This window comes from Benincasa hispida, chromosome 12 (assembly GCF_009727055.1).
Source record: "Benincasa hispida cultivar B227 chromosome 12, ASM972705v1, whole genome shotgun sequence".
In the NCBI taxonomy this organism is placed as follows: Eukaryota; Viridiplantae; Streptophyta; class Magnoliopsida; order Cucurbitales; family Cucurbitaceae; genus Benincasa; species Benincasa hispida.
The window spans coordinates 69,705,609-69,721,588 of NC_052360.1; the positions used below are offsets into that span (position 1 = coordinate 69,705,609).

The 15,980-nt window shown below is 36.5% G+C and overlaps 1 protein-coding gene across 2 annotated transcripts; it reads left to right on the plus strand.

Moving 5' to 3' along the window:
- Positions 1-1,075: 1,075 nt before the first annotated feature.
- On the plus strand, positions 1,076-15,438 carry LOC120092991 (CDPK-related kinase 3). Of its 2 annotated transcripts, XM_039051276.1 has the most exons (12): positions 1,076-1,232; positions 1,376-2,090; positions 4,120-4,262; positions 9,371-9,412; positions 9,488-9,596; positions 9,863-9,941; positions 11,944-12,240; positions 12,888-12,997; positions 13,273-13,380; positions 13,483-13,545; positions 14,791-14,958; positions 15,060-15,438. In XM_039051276.1, the coding sequence occupies exons 2-12, from the start codon at positions 1,515-1,517 to the stop codon at positions 15,192-15,194; spliced, it is 1,830 nt and encodes a 609-aa protein (XP_038907204.1). In that variant the 5' UTR covers positions 1,076-1,232; positions 1,376-1,514; the 3' UTR covers positions 15,195-15,438. The 2 variants fall into 2 exon arrangements, with proteins under 2 accessions (XP_038907204.1, XP_038907205.1); XM_039051277.1 differs by having other exon boundaries at positions 1,195-2,090; positions 4,132-4,262.
- Positions 15,439-15,980: the final 542 nt, after the last annotated feature.

A 15,980-nucleotide genomic window follows, 5' to 3' on the forward strand; every position in this document is an offset into this window, starting at 1 on the left:
ATAATCTATCCCTTAAATGATTCTTCAAAAACAGATTTTAAATTAATAATTTTCAAATTACCTTTTATTTCTTAAGATTTTGGTTTAATTAAAAATCTGGTCCGATGGTTTGGAAACAGTCTTTATATATATAAAAATACTTTAAATTATCTAAAATCATCCCATATTATCTAAATTATTAATTTTCTCAAAGGTACTCATAAAAAATTGATATTATTTGAAAAATAATATTTTCAAAAGTACCCATACACACGATAAAATTTTTCTAAAATAATAGAACAATAAACAAGCAATAAAGATTGCTGTTAAGATTTATGACAAGTCCGAAACTGAATTTAGACATTTAAAAGTATATATACGAATATAGAATTAACTATAATGCAATAGAATTGAGGTGAACGTTCATTTAGAAAATAAAAATCTGACCGTACATATAAATACACAATGCAGTTTTTTTTTCCTAATAACCTACAAAAAAAAAAAGGAAGACATATCAACTGTTAAGCGTCCATTTAAAAAATGCATAATGTAGGTTAAATTGCAAGAATAAAGGTATAATCATGGATTAAAAAATAAAAAATAAAAAACAAAGGTATAATCATCCGATTAATTTATAGTTTTTTAGGCAATAATAAATGGATGAAATAACAGTATTACAATATTACAATTAAAAAAAAGGAAATTATTTGGACTTGGGCTGTCCTTTTGATGGCATCAAATCCAGTTTCGATTTTCCGGATGTTTACAGTACAATCGTGCTCAGCGTAAGCCCATTCTCACGTCAGCCGACGTGGCACATCATGGGCCTTTCCGTAACTTGAACGCATCACATTCAGCACGTGCAAATTACACAAGCTAGAATAAAGAGAAGGTGCACAATATCCAAATACGCCACACCACAGCGTAACAAAGGAACTCATTACATAGAAACCAAATTAAGAAAAAGAGGAAAAACACATATAAAAGGCAAGAAAACTGGCAAAAGACAAAAACGAAAAGAACCTGTCCATAGAGAGAAGGGATAAAAGCGGAAGTAGAGAAATGATAGTATGGATGACAGCACACTGAAATTACAATACACAAGAGTAGACTAAACTGTAATCCAACGGCAACAATTGGCGGATCAAGATCGAGAAGAAAAAGCATTAATGAATGGCGGATTCTTATGTGATTTTTCACATAATCCCTTCTCTTTCGCATTCAATTTATGAATTTTGTCTCTCTGTGATTCAGTGGGTTTTCAATTCAATCAGTCGTTTCTCTATATTTCTCTGACTGAAATTTCTATTCTCTTTCATTCTCTGGTTTTAACGTTTTGTAAGAGATTTTTTTTTTTCTTTCTTTTTTCTTTTTTCTTTTTTCTTTTTTGTTTTAGCTTGAGATCGAGGATCAGATCGGGGCGGAGGGTTAGAGGCCGTCGGATGTGCGGACTTTGACTCCGCCGTGATCCGATTCCACGCCGGCAGTTAACCCACGACGGTGTCAGTCAGATTGGGTGGTGGGGGAATTTACGGATGGGGCAGTGTTATGGTAAGACTATTCCGACTACTGACAATGACGTCACTCCAACTACCATTACTACTACCGTCTCTCCGCCTTCTGCCACTGGTTACGGTGCCGATCCGTCGCATTTTCCTTCCGGGAGTGGAGGTGGCAACGGTGTTGTCAACGTGAAGACGACGCCGGCGAGGACTTCCTACCCTAGCCCTTGGCCGAGTCCGTATCCTCATGGAGTTGGTGCTAGTCCTTTGCCTGTTGGTGTTTCGCCGTCGCCGGCTAGGGCTTCGACGCCGGGGAGGTTTTTTAAACGGAGGTTTGCTCCGCCGTCGCCGGCTAAGCATATCAAAGCCTCGTTGGCGAAGCGGTTTGGGTATACGAAGCCTAAGGAGGGCCCGATCCCGGAGGAGAGAGGGACGGAGCCGGAGCAGTTGTTAGATAAAAGCTTTGGGTATGGGAAGAATTTTGGGGCGAAGTATGAGTTGGGGAAGGAGGTTGGGAGAGGACATTTTGGTCATACTTGTTCTGCTAAGGGGAAGAAAGGTGAGCTCAGAGATCAACCGGTGGCCGTTAAGATCATCTCTAAAGCCAAGGTAACTCTAAAGTGATGTGATATGTTTCTTTAAATTTATGATTTCAATCACTTTGGTCGTCTTTTTTACTTTGATTTGCCTGCTGTTTTCTGCATTATAGGATTGATTTTGAAATAATTTTAAGTAACTTCTGTATCACTCGTGTTTCTGTTTTGGAATTGGTTTTGGTTTCTGTCGTTTATATATTCGTATATGGTGTTTAGTTTGGTGTGTTGGGTCCAAATGTACTTTCTTTGCATTCGGAAGTTTTCTTTAAGCTCTCTCTTTTTCTGGTTCGTGGTTGGTGGTGTTGAGGGTGGAGGATTGCCTGGTTTAAATCGTTAGGTTTATAATTGCTGGCATAGCTTGTTATATTTTGATTTTCGTGTAAGTCAAATTAGGAGCATTGTTAGTTAATGATACGAAATTTTGGCACTCATAAGTTGGCAGCTTAGATATAAAACTTACATATTATCCTAACCAAAAATGGAGTTTTGGAACCACAATAGTTGGCCGAGTGGTCAAGGGTTATGTGAATAATAAAGAGTTTAGAGAAAATTAGTTCAAGCCATGGTGGCCACTAGTTGTGTATCTAGTATTTAATATCTTATAAGTTACTTTGCAACCAAATATAATAGAGTTAGGCAGTCCAATCCTGGGAATAGTTGGATGTTTGCAAGCCAGCTTGGAAACTCACATATTGAAAAAAAAAAAAAACATAAAAATTTATGAGTTTTGATATGTCATATGTAAGGTGCATAACAAAGTTTTACTAAGATTTCGATTTTCTATGCCACACATGATCATCTTCTCCTGTGCTCCATGATGGAATAAGGTATATCATGTCCGGCATTGTAGTTGGGTTTTGGTTCACGATTGAAGTTTCCAATTGAAGAAATTTCATTGTGGCCTTCTTTAACCGGAGAGAAAGAGGCTTCCTGTAGGTAGGATTGGATAAAATTGAAAAAAAAGAAAAATCTTCACAGACTTTCCTTGCAGGTCAGAACTTGGAAGAAGATACTGATTGTCGCCGAAACTGATAGAAATGCTGCTTGTTTTTGTCTTTGAAACCAATCAAAGACCGACTTTGTTAAATGGGTGTCTTGTGCTAATTGTGACGTATAATAAAGTATCGAGGCTAGTTTTGTTGAATGAAAGACAATGCTAGTTTCCTGAATGATTGGAAGGCCCTTATTTGTTAGGTTGCTGTGTGGGGTTTCTCTCTACCTGGTCTGTGGATTGTTCTTTTATGGCCCTTGTCTTGGCATTTTCTAATATACTCCTTGTTCCTTATCAAGAAAAGATAAAGAAAAAGAAAATGAAAATTGTCTGTCATTTTAGTTTTGCACTTCCTGAGTCTTCACAAAAATATTTTCTTGGATACATAATGGCAACTACTGCAAGTCCTTGAGTGCTTGGCACACTCAATTCTTTTGACTTAGTTTCATTCTCGATGTACTCCTAGTCCTAGATTAGCAATTGTACTTCATGGGCAGGCCTGCTGTGTCCATTGTAAGAAACCAGTTTCTGACTTTGCCTCGAGTACACTGATTGTAAATATTTAAAGTAACATGCATTTTCATTTGTAAATTAACATTCAAGTTTGCTTGACTTAGTTTCATTTTTGATGTACTCCTAGTCTTAGATTAGCGATTGTACTTCATGGGCAGGCATGCTGTGTCCATTGTAAGAAACCAGTTTCTGACTTTGCCTCGAGTACACTGATCATAAATATTTAAAGTAACATGCATTTTCATTTGTAAATTAACATTCAAGTTTGATTGTGCTGAAGTTCTCACATTTATAATGAGCTACTTGGAACAATTTCTCCCTGGAGGAGGGTGCACTGGACTACCATATGTTATTGTCTCTATTGAGTCTTTCTTAATTGAAGTAGTCCTTCCTTAAATATTTATTTTTTCTAGCCAGTTAAACTGTTAGCTGGTTCATTCTTTTCTCTGCGTCTAAAAGTGAACATAAACCTATAGCTCACTGCATGTAACATTTTTTCTTCCTGGTTGCATTGCCTATAATTGTGTTTCTTAAAAAGATACGTTTGCAGATGACAACAGCAATATCAATTGAAGATGTTCGGAGAGAGGTGAAAATATTGAAGTCTTTATCTGGGCATAAGCACCTTGTAAAATTTCATGATGCATGTGAGGATGCCAATAACGTTTACATAGTCATGGAGTATGTCTTTCTTCTTTTTCTTATCATTCTGTATCTGAAAGATGATCTTAATTCTTGTTTTCCTTTTATTTCATTATTCTGATACAATGGTAAATTCACCATGCTGTACTACATGAAAAATGTCACAATTGTTGTTTTAAGTTCTTGGACTATCTAATTATACCATACTGCATTTGTTGCCTTGGCCATAGGTCTTGATGGATTCAACTTGAAATTTGTGAATTAAGATATACTTCTTTAACGTTCAATAAATGAAGAATCATGTAGCATAAATGAGGAATTGTGTAGCACTCTCTTTGTTATTAATATACAGTTCAGTTTGAGTTGAATGAGTTTGGATAGTCTTATATTCTCAATGAGCTACAAAATGAATAAGGGTCAGTTTGTGGGTTTTAAACTGGGAAAGTAGTTTCGTCACCTATCTCACAACCCTTTTTCTTGAAGTCAGCAAAACTCCTTTGTTAATTCTAACGGCTTTTTGTCCTTCTTTGAAGCTATCACAAGTCTTTTATCAAATTAGTGATCCTTGGAAGGGTGTGAGGTAAATTAACTCCATTCTTCTTATCTAGTGCTCCCCTCCGTGGGGGTAATTCGAAGTGCCATTCTATCTGGAATCCTGTGGTGGAAAAGGTGCAAGAGTATTGGGTTCTTGGAGGTCTTAAGTGGCATCTCTAGTTATTTCACGTCTTTTATTTATGATGCCGGTTTTGATTACTATGGTTATTGGGAAGATGTTGCGGGATTTCTTGTGGGAAGAGGTCGATGAGGGGGAGGATCCCATCTTGTTTGTTGGGACGTGGTCTCCAAACCTTTGGGCATTGGGTGGTTTAGTTATTGGGAATAATTTGATACTTTGCATTGAGGCGTTATTGGCAAAATGGTTGTGGTGTTTTTTCTCAACGTCTAATGCTTAGGATTATCGTGAGAAGATATGGCTTGGACCCTCTTGCGGGTACGATAAATGGTTTTAAGGGCTTGAGTAAAAACCTTTGGTGATGTAGGGGCATTTTGGGAATATTTTGTAGTTTCCATTTATATTAATTTGCAATTTTAATGTGTTTTCTTTTTAGTTTAGGTGTGAAAACACCCTTCCCTTTGAGTCTATTTAAAGGGGTTTTAGGATTAGAATTAGTTAGTTAGGTGTGAAACAATCCATTCAAAGGGATCATTGTCTACATTTTTCTCTAATCAATAATACCCTACTTTAAGATTTTCTCCAAGATTTTGAGTCTACACCAAAACTGGTACCAGAGTAGCCACAAAGTTGATGACCGGAAAAAATTCCAGCAAACTCATTGATTCTTCCCTCCCCACTGATGTGGAAGCATCCAACCCCCAATCCATGGACCACCATATGAACCAAGTTGAAGACGCCATATGAACCTTGATCAACAACTTCAATGTGATGCAAACTTCCATGACTGAGATGCAGCAGACCTTAAACTCCCTTGTAAAAGAAAACAGCAAACCAAACAAGGCCAAAACCAAGATTCAAGAAGAAGAAGGAAGTCAAGAACCGCAAGAAAGCAGAGGAGTTCTACACCAAACTAAGACTAGGGGACCTCAATTGCACCAAGAATTCAGAGGTAACCATCAAAGAGGAAGAACTTTATGTGGATAGAACCGTGTTCCTCAAAATTTTGCCCCTCCAAGAATTCAAGAACATCCAAGAATTCCTCCAGGATTCATGCAACTAAGAGGGATTGGCCAAATGAGACCACAACCTAGGCCTCTCATCAACAAGCCATACTAATGCCACAAAACCTTTTAGGGTTTGATTTTGATTCCTTGGAAGAAGAATCACAAAAATGGGAGAACATGCCAGCTAACCAGCCTTATAGACAAAGGTTCAACTACAACAACCAAGACCTTCAAGATTTCCAAGAGGATGATCAAGATTTGGAACAATATTGGCCCGAGTATAGGGGAATGCAAAGAGAAACTCTGTGGAGACAAAATTCTAAATACAAAATGAAAATTGACCTCCCTACTTACAATGGACGAATGAATATTGAAGTTTTTCTCAATTGGGTGAGGGAGGTAGAAAGTTTTTTTTTTGACTACATGGGCACCCCCGAGGATCGAAAGGTAAAACTTGTGTCTTTTAAGCTAAAAAGTGGAGCATCCGCATGGTGGGATCAACTCCAAGCGAATAGGAAAACCTTCAATCCAAAGCTGGCCAAAAATGCTTAAACTCATGAAGAAGAGATTTCTTCCATTTAACTATGAAAGATTGTTGGACACCCAATTCCAACATTGCAAATAGGGGTCAAGAAGCATTGAAGAGTATACAGAAGAGTTCCAAAGGCTGAGTGCAAGAAACAACCTTACCGAGAGTGAAAACCAACAAATAGCTCGGTTTCTTGATGGACTCTGACAAGATATTCGAGAAAAGGCACATCTTCATCCAATGACAAGTCTCTAAGAAGCTGTTTCGGTGGCCACAACCATTGAAGAAGATGAAAGCGAAAAGCAAAAAAGATGGATAGTAAGAAGGGCCAATTGGGAAAAAACAAATGTTGGTTCAAAAAAACCAACCTTGGATTCAAACACAAGTCCTGTTACAGCAAACTCTTCTTCAAGCAAAGCAAAGGACAACCTTCCACAACAAGACATGAATGCAAAGAGAAGTATTCCTAATCTTCCAAATAATAATTCCAATCCTTATAATAGACCTAACCTTGGTAAATGTTTTAGGTGTGGACAAATGAGACATCTATCAAATGACTGTCCAAGAAGAACCCTAACAATCCAAGAAACACATTCGGAGGAAGATGAGCTAGAAGAAGAGGATGATTTAGCTCAAACAAACCCGGATGTTGGAGATGAACTATCTTGTGTTATCCAAAGAATACTTCTAACCCCAACAACTCCGAGCAACCCCTAGAGACATTCATTATTTTGAACAAAGTGCACCATACAAGGGAAAGTGTGCACAATTATCGTTGATAGTGGCAGCAGTGAGAACATGGTTTCAAAAAAGCTAGTTTAAGCTTTGAAACTTAAGGTTGATTCACATCCACATCCATGTAAGGTCGGATGGATTAAAAGAGGTGGTGAAACAGTGATTAATGAAATATGCAGTGGCTTTGTCCATTGGTGCCCACTACAAAGATCAAATCATATGTGATGTTATAGAAATGGATGCTTGTCATCTACTTCTTGGCCAACCATGGCAATACGACATAAAGGCCATCCACAAATGCCATGAAAATACATATGATTTCGATTGGTTAGGCAAGATGGTTATTCTATTACCCCTCCAAGATCTTACAACTTCCTCTTCCACTTTAGGAAGAGATAAAAGCAGCCTATTTTCAATTTTGTCTACAATAAAGGATCTAGAAATAGCACCCACCTTTACTTTAGCCTTACTGGTTAAAGATCTCTCCACTGCCCCCCTTTTACCAAATCCTGTAGACAACAGGGTTGAAAATCTCCTTACCAATTTTCCAAACCTCACCAAAATTTCAGAGGGCTTACCTCCTTAAGGGACATTCAACACAACATTGATTTTATACCCGGTGCCTCACTTCCATATCTTCTCTATTACAAAATGAGCCCATCCGAGTACAAAGCACTTCACGAAATTATCGAAGACCTAAAAAAACAGCACATCCAACCTAGTCTAAGCCCCTTGTGCTGTCCCTGCTCTTTTAGCCCCCAAAAAGGATGGTAGTTGGGGCATATGTATTGATAGTCGAGCTATAAATAAAATCACCATCAAATACAGATTTCCCATCCCTAGAATAGGTGATCTCCTAGACCAATGAACAGGTACTCAAACTTTTCCAAAATAGATCTCCATAGTGGCTATTACCAAATTCGAATTAGGCCCGTGGATGAATGGAAAACTGCATTCAAAATCAATGAAGGCCTCTTTGAATGGTTGGTTATGCCATTTAGGTTATCAAACACACCTAGCACGTTCATGAGATTCATGAATCAATATTCCTACCATTCTTAAATAAGTTTGAATTCCTACCATTTGGTTAGCTAAATCTCCAGCCATCTGTCTCTTGGTTTATGAAATGTCTTGTTGGAGATAGGTCTAAGGGTTTTTTTTTTTCTTTTTTTTTTCCTTTTTTTTTTCCAGAGGATCGGTGGACTGGGTAGTCCCCTCTTTGTACTTTATTACCTCGGTTTATCACCTATCTGCCAAGAAACTTCATTCCGTGGTTTCTGTTTTGTCCTTTGACCTTCTTCCTGTTTTCCTTGGGTTTCCATAGACTTTTGTCTAATGGAGAGACTAATGAAAATTTTAGATTACCCTGCATTTTGTCCTTCCTAATCTTCAGGTGTGCCTGGGGAGAAAAGATGTCAGAGTTTGGACTCCTAATCTTTCAAGGTGTTTTCTTTCTTTCATATGTTGGTTGACCCTGATCTCGATTATGATCTATTTGTCTTCTCCTTTCTCTTGAAGAATAAGATCCCAGGTAGGTCAACTTCTTTGTTACAGGTTTTTCATGGAAGAAGGACTGTATTCAGAGATAGATACTGTTCCATTGTTTTGAGCCCTCAATGGTGTGAATTCTTTGCAGGAGGCATGACGAGGATATTGATCATTTGTTCTGGAGATTCCCGTTTGCTCATTCCCTTTGGAGAAAATGCTTGAGCACGTTGTGCTTATATTTGGCTCATGGTAGGGAGTGCTGTGCCATGATTGAGGAGGTGCCCTTGAATACTCTGTTTTGGGATGAAGGAAAAGTCTGTTGCGGTCTTGTTTCTTTGCTTTGTGTGGTGGGGGATATGGGTTGAGAGAAGTAGCAAAATTTTGTGGGAGGATGAGAGATCTTGGGGATGAGGTTTGGGAGGTTGAGAGTAGGTATAACATGCTGTTAGCGTCTATTACATGACCTTATGTTATTATGAGCTTGGTTTGATCCTACTGGATTGGAGTCGGTTTCTATAGTTAGCATTTGGACTCCTTTTCTGGGAGGCGGCTCGTTTTCTGTTTGTCCCTGTATATTCTTATATTTCTCTTAATGTAAGCTTGGTTTCTTACCAAACTGGAAGAAAACATAAACCATTTTAGGTTTTCTTTGCAGTTCAGTTTCTGGAGTTAATTTGAATTCAATTTAAAGTTCCTTGTTTATTTTTCCTTTTAGGTTATGTGAAGGTGGGGAACTTCTGGACAGAATCTTGTCAAGGTATTCTATCTGTACAACGATGTTGTGTTATCTTTGACTGATTTGATTTATACTGAAGTATTTCCCTCATTGTAGAGGAGGAAGATACACAGAGGAAGATGCCAAAAATATAGTTGTTCAGATTTTAAGTGTAGTTGCATTTTGTCATCTTCAAGGCGTTGTGCACCGTGACTTAAAACCAGAGGTTGTGATTTGCATTTTTATTTTCTTTTATAAATTATAATTTTCACAAAGCTTAGCAGTTCTGTTTTGCAACTAAATTTTAGAAAAATACAAATGTATCATACTTCACTTCATGCAATTAGAGAGCGCTTCTTGATGATACCCCCACCAAAAAAAAAAAAAAAAAAGGAAAGGAGAAAACAAGATAAAAAAAGGTTGTTTTTTGTAGTAATTTTGCACCTCCCCTTTCTTTCTTATATTGTTTCCACTTTTCTCTGTGCTCTACAGAATTTCCTATTTACGTCTAGAAGTGAAGATGCTGATATGAAGCTCATCGACTTTGGTCTTTCAGACTTTGTTAGACCAGGTAACAAATAGATCTATCTAATTGTTTATTGTTATTTTTAAAATTATAGAAACCAAGCTTTCATGAAGAAAAAAGAATGAAAAAAAATATAAAATACAAGGGGATACAAAACACACAAAAAGACAGTCCAAGCAAGAGGGGCTAAAAGAAAAGGGACTCCAATCTAACAAAATAAGACTTGTGGAAATGAAAAGACTTTATGTGGATGTCCATAGAGAAACATGAAAGCTTAGAAGAGGCCAAACCTCTTCCCACGGTCTTTCTCACACCCCCAAAAATCTTGTTATTCTTCTCAAGCCAAATGCCTCACAGAATAGTACGTATACCGAGCCACAAAAAACGCATCTCATAAGAGGAGTGAAGAATCAACTCTTTTAACCATGGAAAAGGAAATTTTGGTTTGGATAAAAACAAGCCATAAATCTGTAGAAAAACAATAGGTTTTTTAGCAAGCAGGGGGGTGTGTTTGTGGAGATTTTGGGGAGTGAAGAACGATAGAATTTTGTTAGGATACCACCTAAAAAGGAAATATTCAAGAATGCACAGAAAACTCAGGAACATTGAAATATGGAAATATATGAAAATATGCTATAATATTATAAGAAAATTAACAAGATAACTTAGTTTCTTGAAAGGGCTAGTGTCTCCCAAATTCCCAACCAACTCCTTCTATTTATAACTAAGAGACCTAACCAAATTATTAGCTATTTACTAATACTCCCATTACTAATAACCATAATAATATATTCTCATCTAGATACCTTACAAATTTCTAGAGGGCTCGAGAGATTTTTAAGGTTTGGCCCTTTATTAGTTTCTACATATCTTGTGAGTTTTGGTGACTTTCCAGACTTACTCGGGGGATGAAACTCTCCTCCAAGGCTTCCTCCTCTCTACTGCTCTTATAGCTAACTCTAACTCTAACCTATTTTTGTGAGCTTTTACATTCACTCATTCACCCATTTACACTCAGACTTTGTCACTTGTCTTGTGGTCTTGAGACCCCTTTTCTTTTGCACACAAGCTATGTTGCCTTCCTTGAAGAGTTGAAGACCAAGCTGTAGTATTCATTTTCTAAGATGGTATTTCACAAACAAAATGCTAGATCCTTTGGCATTGGGAGGGGCATAGAATCTTCCTCCAAAGCTTTAAAAGGAGACGAGCTTTTCTGTCCAGAAATTTTAAAAAGCATGGAAATCTTAGGCATAAGTCAAATTGCATATTCCTCAAATTTATTTCTGAGATTTATATTTTTTTTTTCCGGGCAGCATGGAGGATATTATATGTAGCTTATGTCAACTTACGACAATTCTACCATGCTTTATTTACCTTTTACGAATGTTTAATTATTAAATTTTGAAGTTAACTCAGACATAATTATTCTGTAATACACAGTCTTGAAAAGGCAAATGGAACTAGTTGGTGTTAAATTTATATGAAGGTGGTGATTGAAATTTCTTGGGGCTGTTTAGGAGACTGGAATTACTGGAAATCAGAGGAGTGTTGGAATGCGTGAGATATCAAGGGCAGAACAAAAATGGGATCGTGAAGTATGAAAACGATGGGAAAGTGGATTAGGTTGAAAATTGGATGAGTTTGGTATTATTAATCAGGCACAAAACGCTCAATCCAAACATGGGCTTTGGATTACATTCCATTCCAAACTCATCCCATTGCAACAAAATAAACAGGCCCCTTGTTTTGTTTTAGAAAAAAGAAGAAACAAATGTAGAAGTCTTTCCTCCTTGAAACTGCAAATTGCTTGGCGAAAAATCAAATTTTCTTATGTTGTTTCTTGATCAAATTCTCTACAGATATTTGAACAATTTTTATAGCGTAAATTCAATAAATACAAAAGTGCACTATAGAAATCTGTACATTATTGTGATTGACCTACTGCATCAGATGAATGCATAAGAACAGTAAGAATTTTTGTTACATTCATTAGACTGATTTGTCTACTGGATGGTTCACTTTTTTCCTTTTTGTTATCCACATGCAGACGAGAGACTTAATGATATTGTTGGAAGTGCTTATTATGTTGCTCCTGAAGTGCTTCATAGATCTTACACTCTGGAAGCAGATATATGGAGTATTGGGGTTATTACCTATATTTTATTATGTGGAAGTCGGCCATTTTGGGCTAGAACGGAATCAGGAATTTTCCGTGCAGTGTTAAGAGCAGATCCTAATTTTGATGATTTACCGTGGCCTTCAGTGTCTCCAGAGGCAAAAGACTTTGTGAAAAGGCTCCTCAACAAAGATTACAGAAAGAGAATGACTGCAGTCCAGGCGCTTAGTAAGTTTTTGTTTTTATGTCCTTGCTTCTTAGAGGCCATTGGAGGATAGACCAATGGGTTGAGAATTCAAATGATATCTATACTTTTTAAGTTTTCTTTCATCGTTTTTACTTTCCCTTCACCGAAGACCATATTAAAAGCGAAACGGTCATTTTACTTCCATGGTTGCTTCAATATATTGTACTAAGAAAAAAAGGAACTCTGAGAAAACAGTAAATAGCCTGAGTTCTGTAACTTTTGTTTTTCCAGCTCTATCTTAGTCCCCAATGTTTGGATGTGTTTTGATAATCAATTTACATGACATAATACTTGGTGAGTTGGCAGAAATTTAATGGTGGATCTAGGTCTAATAGAAGAAAGTTAGAAAATTCTTCTTTAAATTTATCGGAAGTGGGCAGAAGTTTTCACTTGTCTTCTTTTTGGTGGTTTATTTCTTCTAAATTTCTGCCAACTCACTGAGTATCATTCCAAGTTTATTTTTAGCAATTTTAGTATTTACAAAATTATAAGAAAATGTTAAAATATAAGGGACTAATTGAAAAAGATACTAAAACATATATTTAAACCTTCACATTTGAATTATTTCATCTAGAAATTCTATTCCAAGCTCTGGAAATCTTGAACGTACTTTTTTTTCTCTTTGCAGCTCACCCATGGTTGCAGGATGATAGTCGTCGTATACCTTTAGATATATTGATCTATAAATTGGTCAAATCATACTTGCAAGCTACTCCTTTCAAACGTGCAGCAATGAAGGTTAAAGATTATTCTTTTTGCTTCTTGGTTTTGGTTGCTGGAATTATAGATTATTCCGTCATTTCAAAAATGCCTATGCAATCATATCTTATTTTCTTAATTGAGCTTTAGTCTTGCTTATCCTCTGTAGTACTCTCGTTGTATGGGTTTGGAAACATTTATTTTCAGTAATGTAATAAGTTCAAAATGATTGTCTTGAATGATAACCTCGATGTTTTCTATGTCAAACTTACATTGTTTTTCAATCCTCTGATCGTGACATACTTCCATTTCAGGCTCTCTCAAAAGCTTTGACAGAAAATGAACTCTTTTATCTCAGAGCTCAGTTTGCATTGTTGGAACCAAATCAAGATGGGCGTGTTGGGCTTGATAACTTCAAAATGGTTAGTGCTTCTCTTGACCCTGCTCTCTTTTTATAGTGCAGGACTATACATTCATCACTCTCCTTCACGTTGTGTTTTGACTCGTAAATACCTATGCTCTAGGCTCTAATGCGGAACGCAACGGATGCTATGAGGGAGTCGAGGGTTCATGAAATTGTAAATTCGGTATGGTTCTTTTGACCTGATACTTCTCTTCATGCTAGATAGGTAAATATAGTTACGACTTGTATTTTAGAGTCTGCTGGTTTTGTATGTGTATCGTAATTAGGAAGTATACCTCATATCTCTTGCTGTTCTTTTTACATTATATTTTGTTTTTAGAACTTGTACGCTTATTCTGTTTAGACCTCTATATCATAAAATGTTTTGTTTAATCCTTGAACTTACAAAAAAATTGTGAGAACCAATTTGTCTTTCAATTAGGAGGTGTTTGGGGTGCTGAGTTAAGTTTCAAGTTTAGAGTTAATATGTTGGAGTTGGGAAGTTTGTGTTTGGGGTGCAGAATTGTTTGGTTGGAGTTGGAGTTAGAAAGTCTGTGGTTGGGGTGCAAAGTTGTTTTGTTGGAGTTAGAGGAAAGAGAGAGAAAGAGGGGAAGATAGAGTTCCTTGATAAATGTGCAAAAGAGAGAAAGAAGGGAAGATGAAGTTCCCTCGATAAACGTGCTAACATCAATAGTGAACAACTATCGTAATTGGTGGAGTTGACTTATTTAATGACTTATGAAGTTGGTGGGTCAAACACCCTTATTGTTTTGCATTTAATCTTTCAAGTAGGGGTGAACATAAAGGCACTGAAAACCGATCCGACCGATCGAATTGAGGTCGGTCGGTTGGTTTTTGGTTTTCATATAAAAAAATTTGGAAAACCGACCGATCAACTGATATATAAATATTATTTTAATTTTTCCTCCCCTAAAAAATAAGTATAAAAGTAAGCCCACTACCTCAACTCAAGCCCAAGTCTATTGCCTTAGTATTGATTTATTATTTTCTTTTTCATGTTGCCTAAATTCTAAGCCCACTACATGATTTATTTAAATTTTTCCATAAAAAGATGATTGATTTAAATTTAAAAGAGTTGCAAATTATGTTAACCTAACAAGAACACTTCATCAACTCATTTTTCAATTTCATTCACTTTGGTTTTGCTTGTAAAAAGAAAAAAAGAAAAAGAAAAAAGAGAGAGACAAAACTGACCGACCGTCAGATTTCATGCACTTTTGTTTGCCGACCGACCGATGCACACCCCTACTTCCAAGACCGCCCTTACAAAAGATAAAAAAAGACCACCATAGAATTTTAGGCAAAACTAAAATTGAACTTGAATGGAAGTTAAAACATAACAAAATAAAATAAGATTGAAATATCCTCGAACTTTTTGATCATGGAAATTGCATATTTCTTTTTGCAGCTGGAGCCCCTTGCCTTCAGAAGAATGGACTTTGAGGAGTTCTGTGCTGCTGCAATCAGTACACATCAATTGGAAGCTCTTGACGGATGGGAGCAGATAGCCTGTGCAGCCTTTGAGCATTTCGAGCGTGAAGGCAACCGGGTAATATCGGTTGAAGAATTAGCAAGGGTTCGTTCAATGCTACTCTTTGAAAATCATGAATAAATCTGATCCGAACATGCTTTCTCAAGTGAAATGGTTCTTACAATATTCTGTGTGTGTAAGTGCAGGAATTGAACCTTGGTTCTTCAGCATATTCTATCCTTAAAGAGTGGATTCGAGGAGATGGAAAGCTTAGTTTTCTTGGGTATACAAAGTTTTTACATGGTGTCACCCTACGTAGCTCAAATACGAGACACCATTAGTCTTTCTTTTTTCCTTTTTTTTTTTTTTTTTTTTTTTTTTCTTTTTTTTGCAGTCTTCATTATATATTCAGTTAAAAATTGGCGAGTTCTACATTTTAGGGGGCACTGCAGATTTTTTTCTTTTTTTTTTCTTTTTGCCTCTTTTGGGGCTGAAAATGTGTATAAAATTGAATGTTTTAGTGAAGGCAGTTGCAAGAGATTGTTGAGTCCACATAATATATCATCAAAAGCTATCATTGTTCCAGAGTCCCTCTTTTTTTCTTTTCTTCCATTCATCACTCTCTTCGCCCTCAGCACTGAACTTATGACTAATGAACTGAGAAAAATGGTTATTCCTTTTCCACTTTAGTATTAAGGTTGGATTATTTGCTTCCAATGCCATTCAGAAACCACCAATTAAGGTTCACATATATCTGCAGACAAGTTGAATACCTAATCAATCGAGTTTAATGTTTAATTTAAAAAGATGCTTCTTGTAATGTATCCCAAAGCAAAATTGGAGAAAGTTTAAACTATGCAAAATGCCCTCAGTTTTAGGATTGGTTACTCATGGCTGGTTGAAAAACCTCTTTGTTTTACAAGTTTATTTCAACTCTTTAATCTTTAGAGTTGAGAAAAGTTGAGTGCAGATGGCCTCCATTTCTCATGATCTATGGTTATCCATAGTTAAAATTGGGGTCTCTCATGATCACTTGGAACCCCAAATACATCTTATCCAAAAGTAAAATAAATAAATAAATAAATAAATAAATAAATAAATAATCCTTTTTTCATCAGTCACTTATA